This window comes from Spinacia oleracea, chromosome 1 (genome assembly GCF_020520425.1).
Source record: "Spinacia oleracea cultivar Varoflay chromosome 1, BTI_SOV_V1, whole genome shotgun sequence".
Lineage (NCBI taxonomy): Eukaryota > Viridiplantae > Streptophyta > Magnoliopsida > Caryophyllales > Amaranthaceae > Spinacia > Spinacia oleracea.
The window spans coordinates 93,099,955-93,114,152 of NC_079487.1; the positions used below are offsets into that span (position 1 = coordinate 93,099,955).

Here is a 14,198-nt window from a genome sequence, read left to right on the forward strand (position 1 = left end):
CAGAACGCGTGAACAGTTTCGCAGCGAGAGGCTTAGGCTAAGGGGTTTAGAGTCAATACTCAGAATATATTATGTGTTGTTGTGTGTCCTTTCACGTCGAAACTAAGGGCCTATTTATAGGGAAGAGTTGGTGGAAAGATAGAATTACAGAGTTCTAATCCACAAAGAATTAGGAAAAGAAACGTACCCAGGTATTTTCAGCGCCCAGAGCCAGGCGTTGAAAATAAGGTCTGGGCAGTTTTGTTTAGTCAGATTCGGATTCCTAAAATCCGTAGAGTTTGAGATTAATTCGAGTCTTTTAGCGCGTATCAATTTTATGACGGAATGCGTCTGGGCCCGTTACGAACTCTAGGTTCGTTAGGATTTTAATTAATACGTAACTCCTATTTCCGAATCCTATTAGGAATAGGATTCTCGCAGTTTTCTATCTCATTTAGGATTTATGTTGGAGTGCAGCACCTAATTCTGACAGGTTTCTATCTTTTATGATTTGCCACTTTTAGAAGCTACCTTTTACGGCATTTACTATTTTTAGCAGGTTTCCATAAATAGCAGGTTTCGGGTGAAATGAAATGGGGAATCGAGATTCGTTTATTTTATAGGAGATGCGTTGTCAAGTGGAGTTTTTATGCTTTCATCATCGAACCTTTCCCTTGCGGGAATGGGGACAAAAGTAGGTGTCTACAGATAGCATATGGAAACAAAGCACGATATTGGAGAAAGTTGATTTCAAATGGAGAAACCGGATCATTTGCGGGTATTTACACCCACCTACTATCCGGTAGTGTCCTTCCTCTCCCTCTTTTTATTACTCCATAGGTTGATTGGGCATATGAATTGATGAGGCATGAGGTTGGATGGTTGAAAATGTTGATTTGGTTGCCTCCATTTCTCTTTCTCTAATGTGTTGTGATTTGCGGAACTATGTATATTGGTTGAATTCGTGTTTTCTTTCCCCCCCTCCCTTCCCTTGAGTGTTTGTTCGTTTCAAGCATTGAGGACAATGCTTGATTCTAGCTTGGGGGGATAACTTTTCGCTAGCTTGGGGGGAGGATTCATTCTTTTCGTTTCTTTATTTTCTTTTTCTTTATAAAATTTAAAATCCAAAAATATTTTCTTTATTTTTATTTCTTTTATTTATCTTTTCTTTCAAAATTTTGTTAAATAATCACAAAAAAAATCGAAAAAAGTTTTGAAAATCCAAAAAAAGTCTCAAGTTATTGAATAAAAGCACTAAAAATGATTTTCTTGTCCAAAGAAAGAATCTCGATGATTTTTAATGTGGATTCCCTTGCTTGTCATTTGGACAATTGAGTAGATGTATTTCCGTCGGATTTTTGCATGGGTGAGTTAGGGCGATTAGGGATTGCTTAATCTTTGTTGCTTGAGTCTCTACTTGAAAAAGTTTTCGATAATTCTAAATGATGAGCTTTAGGTTAAAAAGAGTCTATTTTGTTCTCTTATGGAAATTCATTGCTACCTTAATTCCCTTTGGTGCACACTTCATTCCCTTAGGTAAGACCAATGCTAGAGTTAATTGGATTATAGAACAAAAAGATTGTGATTCATGTTTCGAGTCAAATAAGCCAATGAGCCCACAAGGCGAAAGCCAAAGTGTCAAGTCCAAGTCAATAAGTGGCGCCAATGAGCCCACAAGGCTTAATAAGCCTATTAAAGTTTACAAAAAAAAAAGAGTCAATAAGTGGTAAATACCACAAGTTCTTGAGAAAGTGGGTTAGTTTAGATGATTGAGTGGGAGCTTGAAGATTTATTGAGTAAAGTTTTCCCTAGTGATGATGAATGTCATTGCGGCTCAAGAATCGAGACTCTAGACCCATTACTCAAGTTCCTTAATCTTACAATCCAAGATTCTCTTAGCAAAAGTCAAGTTTGGGGGAGTCAATGTGCATTTAGGTGGTTGTGATAATATTTATCCATTTGAGAACATTTTTTGACTTTTCGATGCCTTGACGAACCTAATTGATGATTCGATGCTTTGATTGTGATTCTCTTGCACCTTAGATTAGTCTATCCCCTATATTCCTAACTTGTGGATGCATCTTGATGATGGTTATGCTTTGAAAGTTTGTTTGAATTGACCATGTTTGGTGAACCGTGCTTGATGAGATGACTTTGGGTGGATTGTCTTAATTGTTCTTAATAAGAGTTATGGGTTAATCTTGTTGGAAACCCTTGCGAGATCTCACTCGCCCTCTAGAGCGATTTAGGGGTTTAAAGAGCTTATTGCATGTGCTTAAATGCAATCGTGATTCCTACGACAGTGAGTTAGTGTATATTCTATCTCAATTTCTATTTTCTATGTTGATTAGCTTCTTAATAACTCGTTTTGCTCAAATTTTCTATCCCATTTCCCTTTGTGTTTCATTGTTTTGCTCGTGGACGAGAAAAAACTCAAGTTTGGGGGCATTTGATGAGTGACATTTATGTCGCTCATAGGGTAGTAATTTAGGCATAATTTGAGTCATTTTATTCTATTTTTAATCTTTATTTTCCTTAATTTCTTATTTTGATAAATTATAGCTTAGTTTAGTGTTTTTAGCTCTTTTTTGGTTAGTTTTTAGATCTTAACTTCGTAATTTATTTATTTTATTTATTTTCTAATTTTATAGTTTAATTATTATAGTTTTCGTTATTGATTTTCTATTTCATACTTTATTTTATTTTATTTTCTATTTCTATTTCTTTCTACTATTATTATTATCATTATTATTATTATTATTATTATTATTATTATTTTTATATGTCTTGTTCCTCCCGTTGTCTTTGTTTATTTTGTGTAGGAGCACGTGTGTGGGTTTCGGAATACGAATTTCAAGAGCCGAATTAATAGTACAACAAGGTCACGCCTTATCCTACACCACTCCTACAGTCTATCCTACACCACACTATCTTCTCTACCAACTGCTCATCCCACGCTACAGCAGCAGCCGACAACCAATGCTGCACCACCAGCATCAACGCACCATCTTCCTCAACAGCAAACAACATCAAACACGATAATTGAGGCCAAAATCGCACATCAAACAACAGTCCAAATACAGAGAAAACAGAGAGATTCGGGTTCGACCGAACCCGTAATGGAGTTCGACCGAACCGAAGATTCAGAGTTCCTGATTGTATGATGTTCGGTCGAACCTGAACGGTGTTCGCCCAAACCGAAAATAAGTCCGGCCGAACCTCCATTTGTGTTCGTTCGAACATTTGAGCGCGAATTTCTTGTACGGAATTAATGAATTCCGAGGGTTGTGATTTGAAATATTGATGAAAGGCTGGGATTTGATGATATGTCCATGATGATGGGCCGATGATGTTGATCGGACAGCGGTAATGGCCATTGATGAAGATGAGCGTTCACGATTGTGGAGGATGATGGAGCTGCAAAGGAGAGGAGCATCCCTCCATTTGAATTGAAAGAAAAACGACGAAGGTAGATTGGAGTGTTTTTTTCGTGGGCCTGAGGGGGCTGATTTCGTTTTTGGTTTTGGGGTAAATGAGGGGTCTGACTTGTTTTGGGGGAGATTTTCATTTTCATTTTTTTCCATTTTCTTTTTCCTTTTTTTTTCTTTCTTTACTTTCTTATTAATTCTATTATTTTGTTTTACTTTTATTTTTTATTTTTTAGTTTTCTCTCTTTTATTTTTTTTCCTTAGGAACTTGTAGTATAAATACTCTCATTTTAAGAGGGATTAGGACCCATGTACATAATTAAGCTTAGCTATTTTCTCTTAGGGTTTAGGGTTTTAGTTAGTTTTTGGAGAGAAAAGTGAGAAAATTAAATGGGTTGAAATTGAATTTTGAAGAATCAAAGATGGGGAACTTGATGATTTGGAGATTTCCACCATTTAATCAATGAGATTTTCTTTACTTCTCTCTCTTTATTTATTGCCTTATTTATTGCTTTATTTATTGTTTTGATTAGTTTAATTGTTTTTGTTTAGTTTAATGATTCATGTTTATATTAGTTGTTGTTATTGTTTAGAATCATGTTTTTAGTTGTTAATTTCTATAAATTTCATGTTTTTATAATTATGGAGTAGTTTGTTGGTTAGGGTTTGGGTGAAAACTCAACCATGATTGATTTGGGGATTTGAGTTCGAAATTAGAGATTTTGCATGATTAAATTATTCCATGTTTGAATCTACTCAAGCTTTGTTGCATATGAATTGATCACTTGTGTGTAGCATTGAAATTGGGGTAGTCGACCTTGGAAAATCAAGGGATTGTGACTTTGTGTTGACTATTTGTTGGTTGATGTTTAATTTACCTAAGAGTGATAAAGTGTAGGATGAGAGTCCGCATTTTGTCATCCTAAGAAAGGATTCGCCTCGGGAGATGATTGGAGTCCATAATTGAACCAACATTTCATTCATGTAGTGCTTATGCATTATCGTCCCTAGTTTCGGTCCTCTTATGCTTGTATCATGATCGGTTGTCGTTTGATCCCCATTCCCTAACCTCGTTTGTCTTTGTTAGTTAGTTTAGTTGATCTAGTTTTAGTTGGTTAGTTGACTTTCCAACTCGTTCCGACCTAGCTTGTTGTTCGATTAGCATAATCTAGTGCACCTTAGTCCTTGTGGATTTCGACCCTTACTTATCGGTTTACTTGTGTTTAGTGATTAGTTTAGGTTTTTGTTTGATTAGGAGAGACTAGCAACGACCTAGTTTTTACCTAGATCAATTTTAAAAGTCCATAACATGATAGTTCAATAGAATCTACAAAGCATAATTCAATTAATAAAATGCTCATTCACATAGATTCAATAATAATAACATGCTCGATCTCAATATCAAACATGAATTCATAAAACATATTCATTCCCAATCATCAAACATGAATTCATAACATCATATAAGTTCACATGATTCGCATTCAATACACTTCACAAAGTCCTCAAGGGATGGGTGGTCTCCATAGTCTTGCACGTACCTGGAATACCTAAGTACGGGGGCCACTGTGCGAATCACGACTCTCTAGAAATCAATTCCTATAAACAAAACAAGAGAACTAAATTATTATCCATGTTTACTAAATTTTCAGCAACTATTTAAGGTTCTAAAACTTTTAGTTTAATTAGAAATCAATCATTAATCATTAATTTAATAGTCTCAATCTCCCTCGAAAAAAAGGGCATAGCTTCCTCGAAAAAAAGGAAACCCTACCGCAACTGTGGTCGAATCTCCGGTCACCATGGCCGATGATATCATTGAACGGTACTCGAATTTGCATCTGGAGGATGAGGAGACAGACCTAATCGATCTCAGTGGAGTCGAATCGCCGGAAACTGATGGGAGAGTCTCTCTAATGCTGGTAGGGAGGTTATTGACGGATAGGGCTTATAACTTTGAAGCGTTCAAACGAACGATGTGCCAAGTCTGGGGTTTGGTTGGGAAGGTTATAATTCGTACTCTCGGCTCGGGTAAATTTCTGTTTCAGTTCTTCCATTGGCGTGAGAAGGAGAAGGTGATGATGGGTAGACCCTGGTGCTTTGAACAAAGTTTACTCATTCTCAATGAAGTAATAGGGAATGAACAGCCGATGGACGTAGTGCTGAACAAATCCCCGTTCTGGGTCCGTATTGAAAATTTACCTTTTAACTGTCGCTCGGATGCACACGTTAGGGAGGCGGCAATAAATTTAGGGGAAATGCTGGAGATTGAGGAGGATATCCTGGGCATTGAGAAGGATAGGAGGATTAGGGTTCTGATGGATGTTTCGAAACCGCTTCGCAGGACCCAAAAAATTGTTAACAGAGAAGGAAGGGCGGTTAGAGTGAACTTCAAATATGAGAGACTCCCTTTCTTTTGCTTCATGTGTGGGATGATGGGCCATAGTGACAAGGATTGCTTAAAGGTTCCAGAGGAACAACAGAAACGGGGTCCAGGGTGGAGTGTCAACCTTAAAGCATCTCCCAGGAAAGGCAGAATGCACAACATAGAGGAGGTTAAGGAAATAACAGCTGCCAGGAGGACTTTGTTCGTGCCTAAACCGAACTCAGTGGTGCTTACAAACGTGGACAAGAAAGATACGGGTGAAGAAGCAAACAAGCCAGGGCGACCAGGAAGTTTCAAGGTGGTGGAAGAGGGTGGTAAGCAGGTGGTAGAGGAGAAGGAACGGAGTGGAGAGGTGGAGGTGGAAACTACTCAGAATCTGAATGCTCTTTCAGTTTCAGGTGTGGGTGCTATAATTCAGAAGGTGGGGGAGGATAGGAGTAGGCTGAGGAATGATGAAACTCTCTCCAGTACAAGCTCCTCATAACATATCCCTGACAACTCGTTGTCGTTCTCTGTGGGGGTGTCATCTAAGCCCACAAACAGGCTGAGGAAAGTAAAGAAAATAACAAGGTCGAAGGTTTTTGATGCTGGTGGGGTGGTGCTAAGTGGAGCGTTGTCTTCCCTCAATGGGAAGAGAAAGATGCAGACAGATGGGGACGACGTGATTATGGAGGAAAGGCTGGATGCGGGACAAAGGCTCAAAACAAGTATTGTGGGAGTGGTTTTCCAACAGGATATTCAAGTAGCGGCGGTTGGGGAGGTCCGACCCCGCGAACAACAATGAAAATCCTAAGTTGGAACTGCAATGGGCTTGGCAACCCATTGACAGTTAAAGCTCTCCAAGATTGGTGTTGGAGAGAGAGGCCATGCATTGTCTTTGTGATGGAGACAAAAATTGACGCTCAAAGGTTGGAATTGATTCGTAACAGGTGCGGTTTTGAGAATGGTCTTTGTGTGAGTAGCTCTGGGAGGTCGGGAGGTTTAGGGTTGTGGTGGAGGGATATTGGGGTTCATGTTTGTTCCTACTCTAATCACCGCATTGAGGCAGACATAAGTGATAATGAGAATGTTCCTAGATGAAAGGCGGTGGGGTTGTATGGCTGGCCAGAGGCAGCCAATAAACATCGGACATGGAGTCTTATGCGGACAATTCGTTCGAGAAGTCCCTTTCCGATGGTTATGTATGGAGATTTTAATGAGATACTGGGGAGGCATGAGAAGGATGGGGGTGTCATTAGAGGGGAGAGGCAGCTCGATGCGTTCAGGGAAGCGATGGATGATTGTGAGTGTCGGGACCTAGGGTATAAAGGTTCGAGGTTCACGTGGCAGCGGGGGACTTCAGTGGAAACACTGGTAAGAGAGCGATTAGACAGATACATAGCCGACACACCATGGTGCTCACTCTTTCCTTTTTCGGAAGTGATTAACTTCCCTATTTGTCACTCCGACCACGCTGCCATTTTACTTAATTTTGGTGACAAAGATACGGAGAGGAAGGATGAGAAGTTGTTCCGGTTTGAGGCCATGTGGCTGTCAAACGAAGAATGTGGAAGGGTGGTCTCGGGGGCATGGCAGAAAGGAGCTGGGGGGACAATTCAGTCACGGATTTCCAGTGTAGCGGGGGAGCTCGCATCATGGGCTGCCACAACTTTTGGTGCTGTTAAAAAACAGATTAAGGAGGCGGAAAAACGTCTCAAAGTAGCCCAACAGGGACATATGGATGCATATGGATTACTGAAATGTAGGGAGCTCGCGGATGAAATTGTTGAGCTGCGTCGGCTAGAAGAATCATATTGGCACGCTCGAGCAAGGGCGAATGAGATACGAGATGGTGATAAGAATACTAAGTACTTTCACCACAAGGCTAGCCAACGACGAAAGCGCAATAGGATTGTTGGGCTCAATACCGAACAGGGGGAGTGGAAAACATCAAAGGAGGAGATGGATAGCATCATTATCGACTATTTCGAGAGGCTATTCACTACTGGAAATCCAACAAACTTTGAGGAGGCACTGGAAGGTATGGAAACTCTAGTGACGGAGGAGATGGGAGATGTCCTGGATAAGGAGCCGACAAGTGAGGAAATTCGCAATGCCCTATTTCAAATGCAGCCAAACAAGGCACCCGGCCCGGATGGGATGCACGCTTTGTTTTTCCAGAAATTTTGGGGTGTAGTTGGGGGTGACGTGGTCCAGTTTGTGAAGAAATGGTGGCATGGGGAAGCTAATTTGGAGGAGATAAATCGTACCTGCATTGTTCTTATTCCAAAATGTAAGGAGCCAAAGTGTATGTCGGAGTTTCGCCCTATTAGCCTTTGTAACGTGCTATACAAGATTATATACAAGACTCTAGCCAATAAGTTGAAGCCTATTTTAGGCAAGATCATCTCGGCAAATCAAAGCGCTTTCGTGCCGAAGCGCTTGATTACGGACAATGCCTTGGTAGCTTTCGAAGTCTTCCATGCAATGAAGAGAAGGGGAGATGGTAAGGATGGTACGGTGGCCCTCAAGTTGGATATGAGTAAGGCGTATGACCGGGTAGAATGGAGCTTTTTGGAGAGGGTTATGGGGAAGATGGGGTTCCGGCAAAGTTGGATTACAAGGGTTATGAGTTGCCTGACAAGCATGTCCTTCTCCTTCAAATATAACGGCACCATATCGGGGTCGTTAGCCCCTTCTCGTGGGCTTAGACAGGGAGACCCTATCTCCCCTTATTTGTTTTTGCTGTGTGCTGATGCGTTCTCCATGTTGATAACTAAGGCTGCGAAGGAAAAGCATATACATGGGGCACGTATTTGCAAGGAAGCTCCGAGGATTTCTCACCTATTTTTTGCAGATGATAGTATACTTTTTGCTTAAGCAAATTTGCAAGAATGCTCTAAGGTTGCTGATATCATCAGTACTTATGAAAGAGCATCCGGACAGAAAGTTAACCTAAGCAAGACGGAAGTCGCTTTTAGCAAAAGTGTCGATTCGGAGAGAAGGAAGGCTATTGTTGACACTCTTGGTGTTCGTGAGGTTGAGAAACATGAGAAATACTTGGGGTTACCGACGATTATTGGGAGATCGAAGAAGGTGGTCTTTGCTTGTCTGAAAGAAAGGATATGGAAGAAATTGCAAGGGTGGAAGGAAAAACTACTGTCCCGCCCGGGAAAAGAGATACTCATAAAGGCGGTGGCCCAGGCCATTCCAACCTATATGATGAGTATTTTTAAAATCCCGGATGGTCTCATGGACGAAATTCATTCGATGTTGGCTCGATTTTGGTGGGGTGCGAAAGGATCGGAACGGAAGGTACATTGGCATAGTTGGGAAAAATTGTGTCTCCCAAAATCAATGGGAGGGATGGGGTTTAGGGACTTGAAATGCTTTAATCAAGCCCTCCTGGCGAAGCAAGCATGGCGTTTGTGCACCGGGAATGATTCGATCCTCCATAAAGTATTGAAGGCTAGATACTAAAAGAACACTGACTTTGTTGATGCCCGTCGTGGTTTCGACCCTAGTTATAGTTGGCGTAGTATTTGGGGCGCAAAATCTCTCCTTTTAGATGGATTGAAATGGCGGGTGGGAAACGGTGTGTCTATTCGTGTTTGGGATGAGGCTTGGATCTCAGTTGAGGGTGCACATCGAGTGCCCACTATGCAGGAAGGAGGGGACGTCAACATGAGAGTCCATGAGCTGATTGATTTCGGTACAGGGGAGTGGGACTTGGAAAAAGTAGATGCTACTTTCTGTGAGGAGGATAAGCAGGCGATTGTGGATATCCCTTTGTCTCGGTTGTGGCCAAATGATAAGCGTTATTGGTGGCCAACGTCGGATGGTTTATACTCGGTGAGATCGGGGTATTGGCTAGCAAGGATGGGTCATCTTCGCACGTGGGAATTGTTCTACGGTGTAAGGGATGATGACTTATGGCGCACTGTTTGGGGGCTAGGGGGAACACCGAAACTGAGCCACTTCTTATGGAGGGCGTGTATGGGGAGCTTGGCCACCATGGATGTTATATTCTTGTGTCACATACGCCCTACTCGAAGCTGTCCAGTGTGTAGCGCTGATAGAGAGACAATCGTCCATAAACTCTTTGAGTGCACCCACGCGGTGAAAATATGGGAGCAGTGTGAGTTTGGCAGCACTGTGGCTGTTGCACCAACGACTTCCTTTGCTGACCGAATAATATGGATGAAAGGGAGAGTGGATAATAAGCAGCTGTTAGTGTTTGCCTCCCTTGTGTGGGCGACGTGACATTGCAGGAACAAAGCCATTTTTTACAGCCAATGTGCAGTGGATGCGGTAGGTATTGCAGCGAGTTTTGTCAGGTTGAATGAGGAGTACTCTACATACAAAGCGAAGGTACAGGTACCTTTGCGCTCCCATGTAATGCGGTCGGGTAATGTGTGGACTCCTCCCCCTTTACATAGTGTGAAAATAAATGTTGATGCACACATTATGGAGGGGATTGGTGTCAGTTTTGGGGCCGTGATTAGAGACGTGAATGGCCAACTCCTGGTTGCTAGGGTAAAGCGATCTACTGCTCGTTGGGGTCCGGAACTGGCTGAGGCAGGAGCTGCTCGTTATGGGGTCGAATTGGCAAGGCGGTTGGGCTACGATAGTGTAGTATTAGAGTGCGACGCTCTGAAGGTTGTCCGAGCAATTCAGACAAGGCAGGAAGGTGATGCTCCAGTGTTTCTTCTTTATGATGAGGTTATAAGAATTAGTGAGCTCTTTTCGCAATTTTTGTGTACCCATATTAGAAGGGGGGGAAACACTGTTGCCCATTGTATTGCAAGGTGGGATACCGGCACCAACCCGGAACGTGTTTGTATGAATTCTTTCCCTCAAAGTCTTACGACTTTGGCGGAACTTGACCTTCTATAATAAAATGCTCACTCTTTCCCTTAAAAAAAATAGTCTCAAATAGTCAACTCAAGTCCTAGCATAAAAACATTGACTTTTTAGCTTTAAAACCCTTAAAAACCAACTTTTTAAAGCTTATAAACAATCTGAAAATTTAAGTTGATTCCCATAATTTAAATTGTCATTAAATTATGTGAATCAATCGCTGAATCAATTTGAAACCAAAACCCTGACAATAGTTTATTCCGAAAACATGTTTTGACTTCAAAAATCGACACTTTATAAACTTATTAAATCTGAAAATTATAAATTCAATCATCAAAACCAATCTCTTCAATCAAAACACAATACTAACCCAATACGGTGTTCATAACCGTTTTAATTAATTTAAACAACCCAAATATTTAAACTAATTACAACAATTAAATCAATTTAAAACTGAAAATTAATATTTCTGAAAACAAAATCTGATTATCCCAATCAACAACACACACACACACAACAATTAATTGTGTTGTGTGTGTGTGCGTCGAACAAACAACGCAACAACAACAACAACAACACACGCACGCACCGCATCAGGCAGTGCGCACGAGCACGCGACAAAGAGCGAGAGGGACAGGGGCGCTGGGTGCGCGACACAGCAACGAGCGGGCACGAGGTTCACGTGGCTGCTGGGCGGGACGCGGCACACGCGACACACAGCAGCAGCGAGGGCGCTGCGCTGCGGGGCGAGGCAACGAGAGAGAGGGGCAGTGAGGGCTTGCGCGCACGGGGCTGGGCACGAGTGCCTTGGGCTGCACGCAAGGCTGGTCGGACGAGAGGAGAGGAGAGGGTGCCGCAAGGAGAGAGAAAGAGAGGAGAGAGAGAGAGTGCTGAAATTTTTGTGAGGGTTTAATGAGAGGGTCTATTTATAGTTTTTCTCTCCCATGTGGGCTAGGTTATGGTAGTTTGAGTTGGGCTTATTTCCAGGCTCAATTCATTAAACTCCTTGCAAGCTTTGTTGGGTTTGATCATGGAAAATCAACTGGGCTTTAATTAAATTAAATTCGTTTTTGAAATACGACCCAACAAATCCCAATTAAATAAATTCATTGAATCTATTTAATAAAATCCGGTTTTCGTAATAATTAATATTTAAATTCATTAAAATAAAAAGCATTTAATTCTCATTAAATGAAATTAGTTTATAAAAATACAACGAAATGCTTTATAAATATAATAAAATATATTTATAATTATAGAAAAATACGAGGTATTACATTACAATTCAACCCTCCCCCCTCTTGTAGTGTTCCATCCGAATAACAAGGTGGACAAACCTCCACACTCAAGTAGGTGATTTCATCAAGTCTATCACATAGACCACCCATATCCTGGGATATGAAATCATTAAGAGTTGTTGCTCAACATCTCAATATACATGCGGTGAATTCATCAACTCCTTCTCATTAGGACCACCCAAACCCTGGGATATGAATTTCATTAAAATCTAAGAAGCTTAACCTCACTTGTACAAGTCATAGGAATGGGGAAGTGTACAAGAATGAGTCTTTCCATGGCTTCATTCTCTAGACCACAAGAAACCTTGTGTAAACAAGATCGGGTGTCCACCATGAATTCCTCAACTAACGGGCTTCAACCCCATCCCCCTCGACAAATCAATGACTACTCTTCTATTTAGTCCCTTGGTTAAAGGATATGATATATCCTCTCAGATCTCACATACTCCATGGTGATTACACCACTCTATATTAGTGTTCTTACATATTCATGTCTCACATGAATATGTTTTTTTTTTGCCATTATTGGCACTGTTTTTAGCAACACGTGTAGCTGCTTGACAACCACAATGTAAAGATACGGGTGGAGCAGGACGCCCCCACAATGGAATATCAACCAATAAGTTTCTTAACAACTCCGCCTCTTGCCCGGCCAAGTCCAACGCAATAAATTCGGACTTCATAGTTTACTGGGCAATAAAAGTCTGTTTAGAAGACTTCCAAGAGATAAATGTTCTACGTAAAGTGAATACATATCCACCCGTGGAAGTTACCTCATCATTATCAGATACCCAGTTTGCATCACAATAACCTTCTAAAACGGCAGGAAATCCAACATAATGCAAACCCCAATCCATAGTACCCCTAAGGTACTTTAACAAACGCCTAAGAGCATTCCAATGATCTCTACTAGGGTTATGGGTATACCGACTAAGCATACGGACTGCATAGGCTATGTCAGGCCGAGTGTAATTCATAAGAAACATTAAACTCCCAATTATTTTAGCATATTCAGATTGAGACACACTATTCCCTTTGTTCTTTTTCAAGTGTATGCTAGAATCATAAGGAGTTTTAACTGCCACTACATCAAAACTATTAAATTTCTTTAACACTTTCTCTATAGTGAGATTGAGACAAAGAGAAATCATTACTAGTTTTGGTAACTTTAACACCCAAAATCACATCAGTTTCACTCATGTCTTTCATTTCAAATTGAGAGGATATAAACACTTTAGTTTCATTAATAGCATCAACATGTGTACCAAAAATCAACATATCATCTACATATAAGCAGACAATAACACAATCAGAACCAAAAAAAATTAGTACACACAAGCATCAGCACGGTTCACAATAAATCCAAAACTCAAAACAGTTTTATGAAACTTTTTGTACCATTTTTTTGGAGCTTGTTTCAAACCATACAAAGCTTTCTTTAACTTACACACTTTATGTTCCTGTCCTAGAACTACAAACCCAGGAGGTTGAACCATATAAATTTCCTCTTCTATGTCGCCATTCAAGAAATCATTTTTTACATCCATTTGATGCACAATTAACTTATAACTTGAATCTAAAGCAATTAAAGTACGAATGGTGGCGATCTTAGTTACAGGTGAGTAAGTATAAAAGAAATCAACCTAAGTATCTTTTCGGTTGAGACTTATATCTCTGCGATCTACGCGGGGTTACATTTCTAGTTGGTTCTTGATTCTCACCAGATACTTCTAAAGATCTCTAAGTTTCAACCTGAATGTCATCTTGAGCATTCTCTAGAGTTTGTTGTTCGACTCGAATTTCTTCGAGGTCTACTTTTCTCCCACTTGTCATTTTGGAAATGTGATCTCTTTCCAAAAAGATACTATCTCGAGCAACAAACACCTTGTTCTCAGATGTATTGTAGAAGTAATACCCCTTTGTTTCCTTTGGGTAGCCCACAAGGATACATTTGTCAGATTTTGGTCGAAGTTTGTCTGAAATTAATCGTTTGACGTATACTTCATAACCCCAAATCTTAAGAAAAGACACATTTGAAGGCTTTCCAAACCATAACTCATATGGAGTCTTTTGGACAACTTTAGACGGAGCTCTATTTAGTGTGAGTGCAGCTGTGTTTAGTGCATGTCTCCATAATTCTATTAGAAGTTCGGCCTGACCCATCATTGATCGAACCATGTCTAACAAGGTCCTGTTCCTTCGTTCTGACACACCGTTCCATTGAGGTGTTCCAGGAGGAGTCAATTCTGATAGAACTCACATTCTTTC

General features: G+C 40.7%; 1 protein-coding gene across 1 annotated transcript; it reads left to right on the top strand.

Annotated features, from left to right (window-relative positions):
• The first annotated feature begins 5,209 nt into the window (after positions 1 to 5,209).
• LOC110806063 (uncharacterized) lies at positions 5,210 to 6,577 on the top strand. Its single transcript, XM_022011699.2, has 2 exons — positions 5,210 to 6,214; positions 6,326 to 6,577. Exons 1-2 carry the CDS (start codon positions 5,210 to 5,212, stop codon positions 6,575 to 6,577), a joined length of 1,257 nt encoding a protein of 418 aa, XP_021867391.2.
• Positions 6,578 to 14,198: the final 7,621 nt, after the last annotated feature.

Coding starts and splice junctions, on each gene's coding strand:
- LOC110806063 (XM_022011699.2), top strand. CDS start 5,210: ATGGCCGATGATATCATTGAACGGTACTCGAATTTGCATCTGGAGGAT. Junction 6,215..6,325: donor TGGGTGCTATAATTCAGAAG/GTGGGGGAGGAT, acceptor GTGTCATCTAAG/CCCACAAACAGGCTGAGGAA.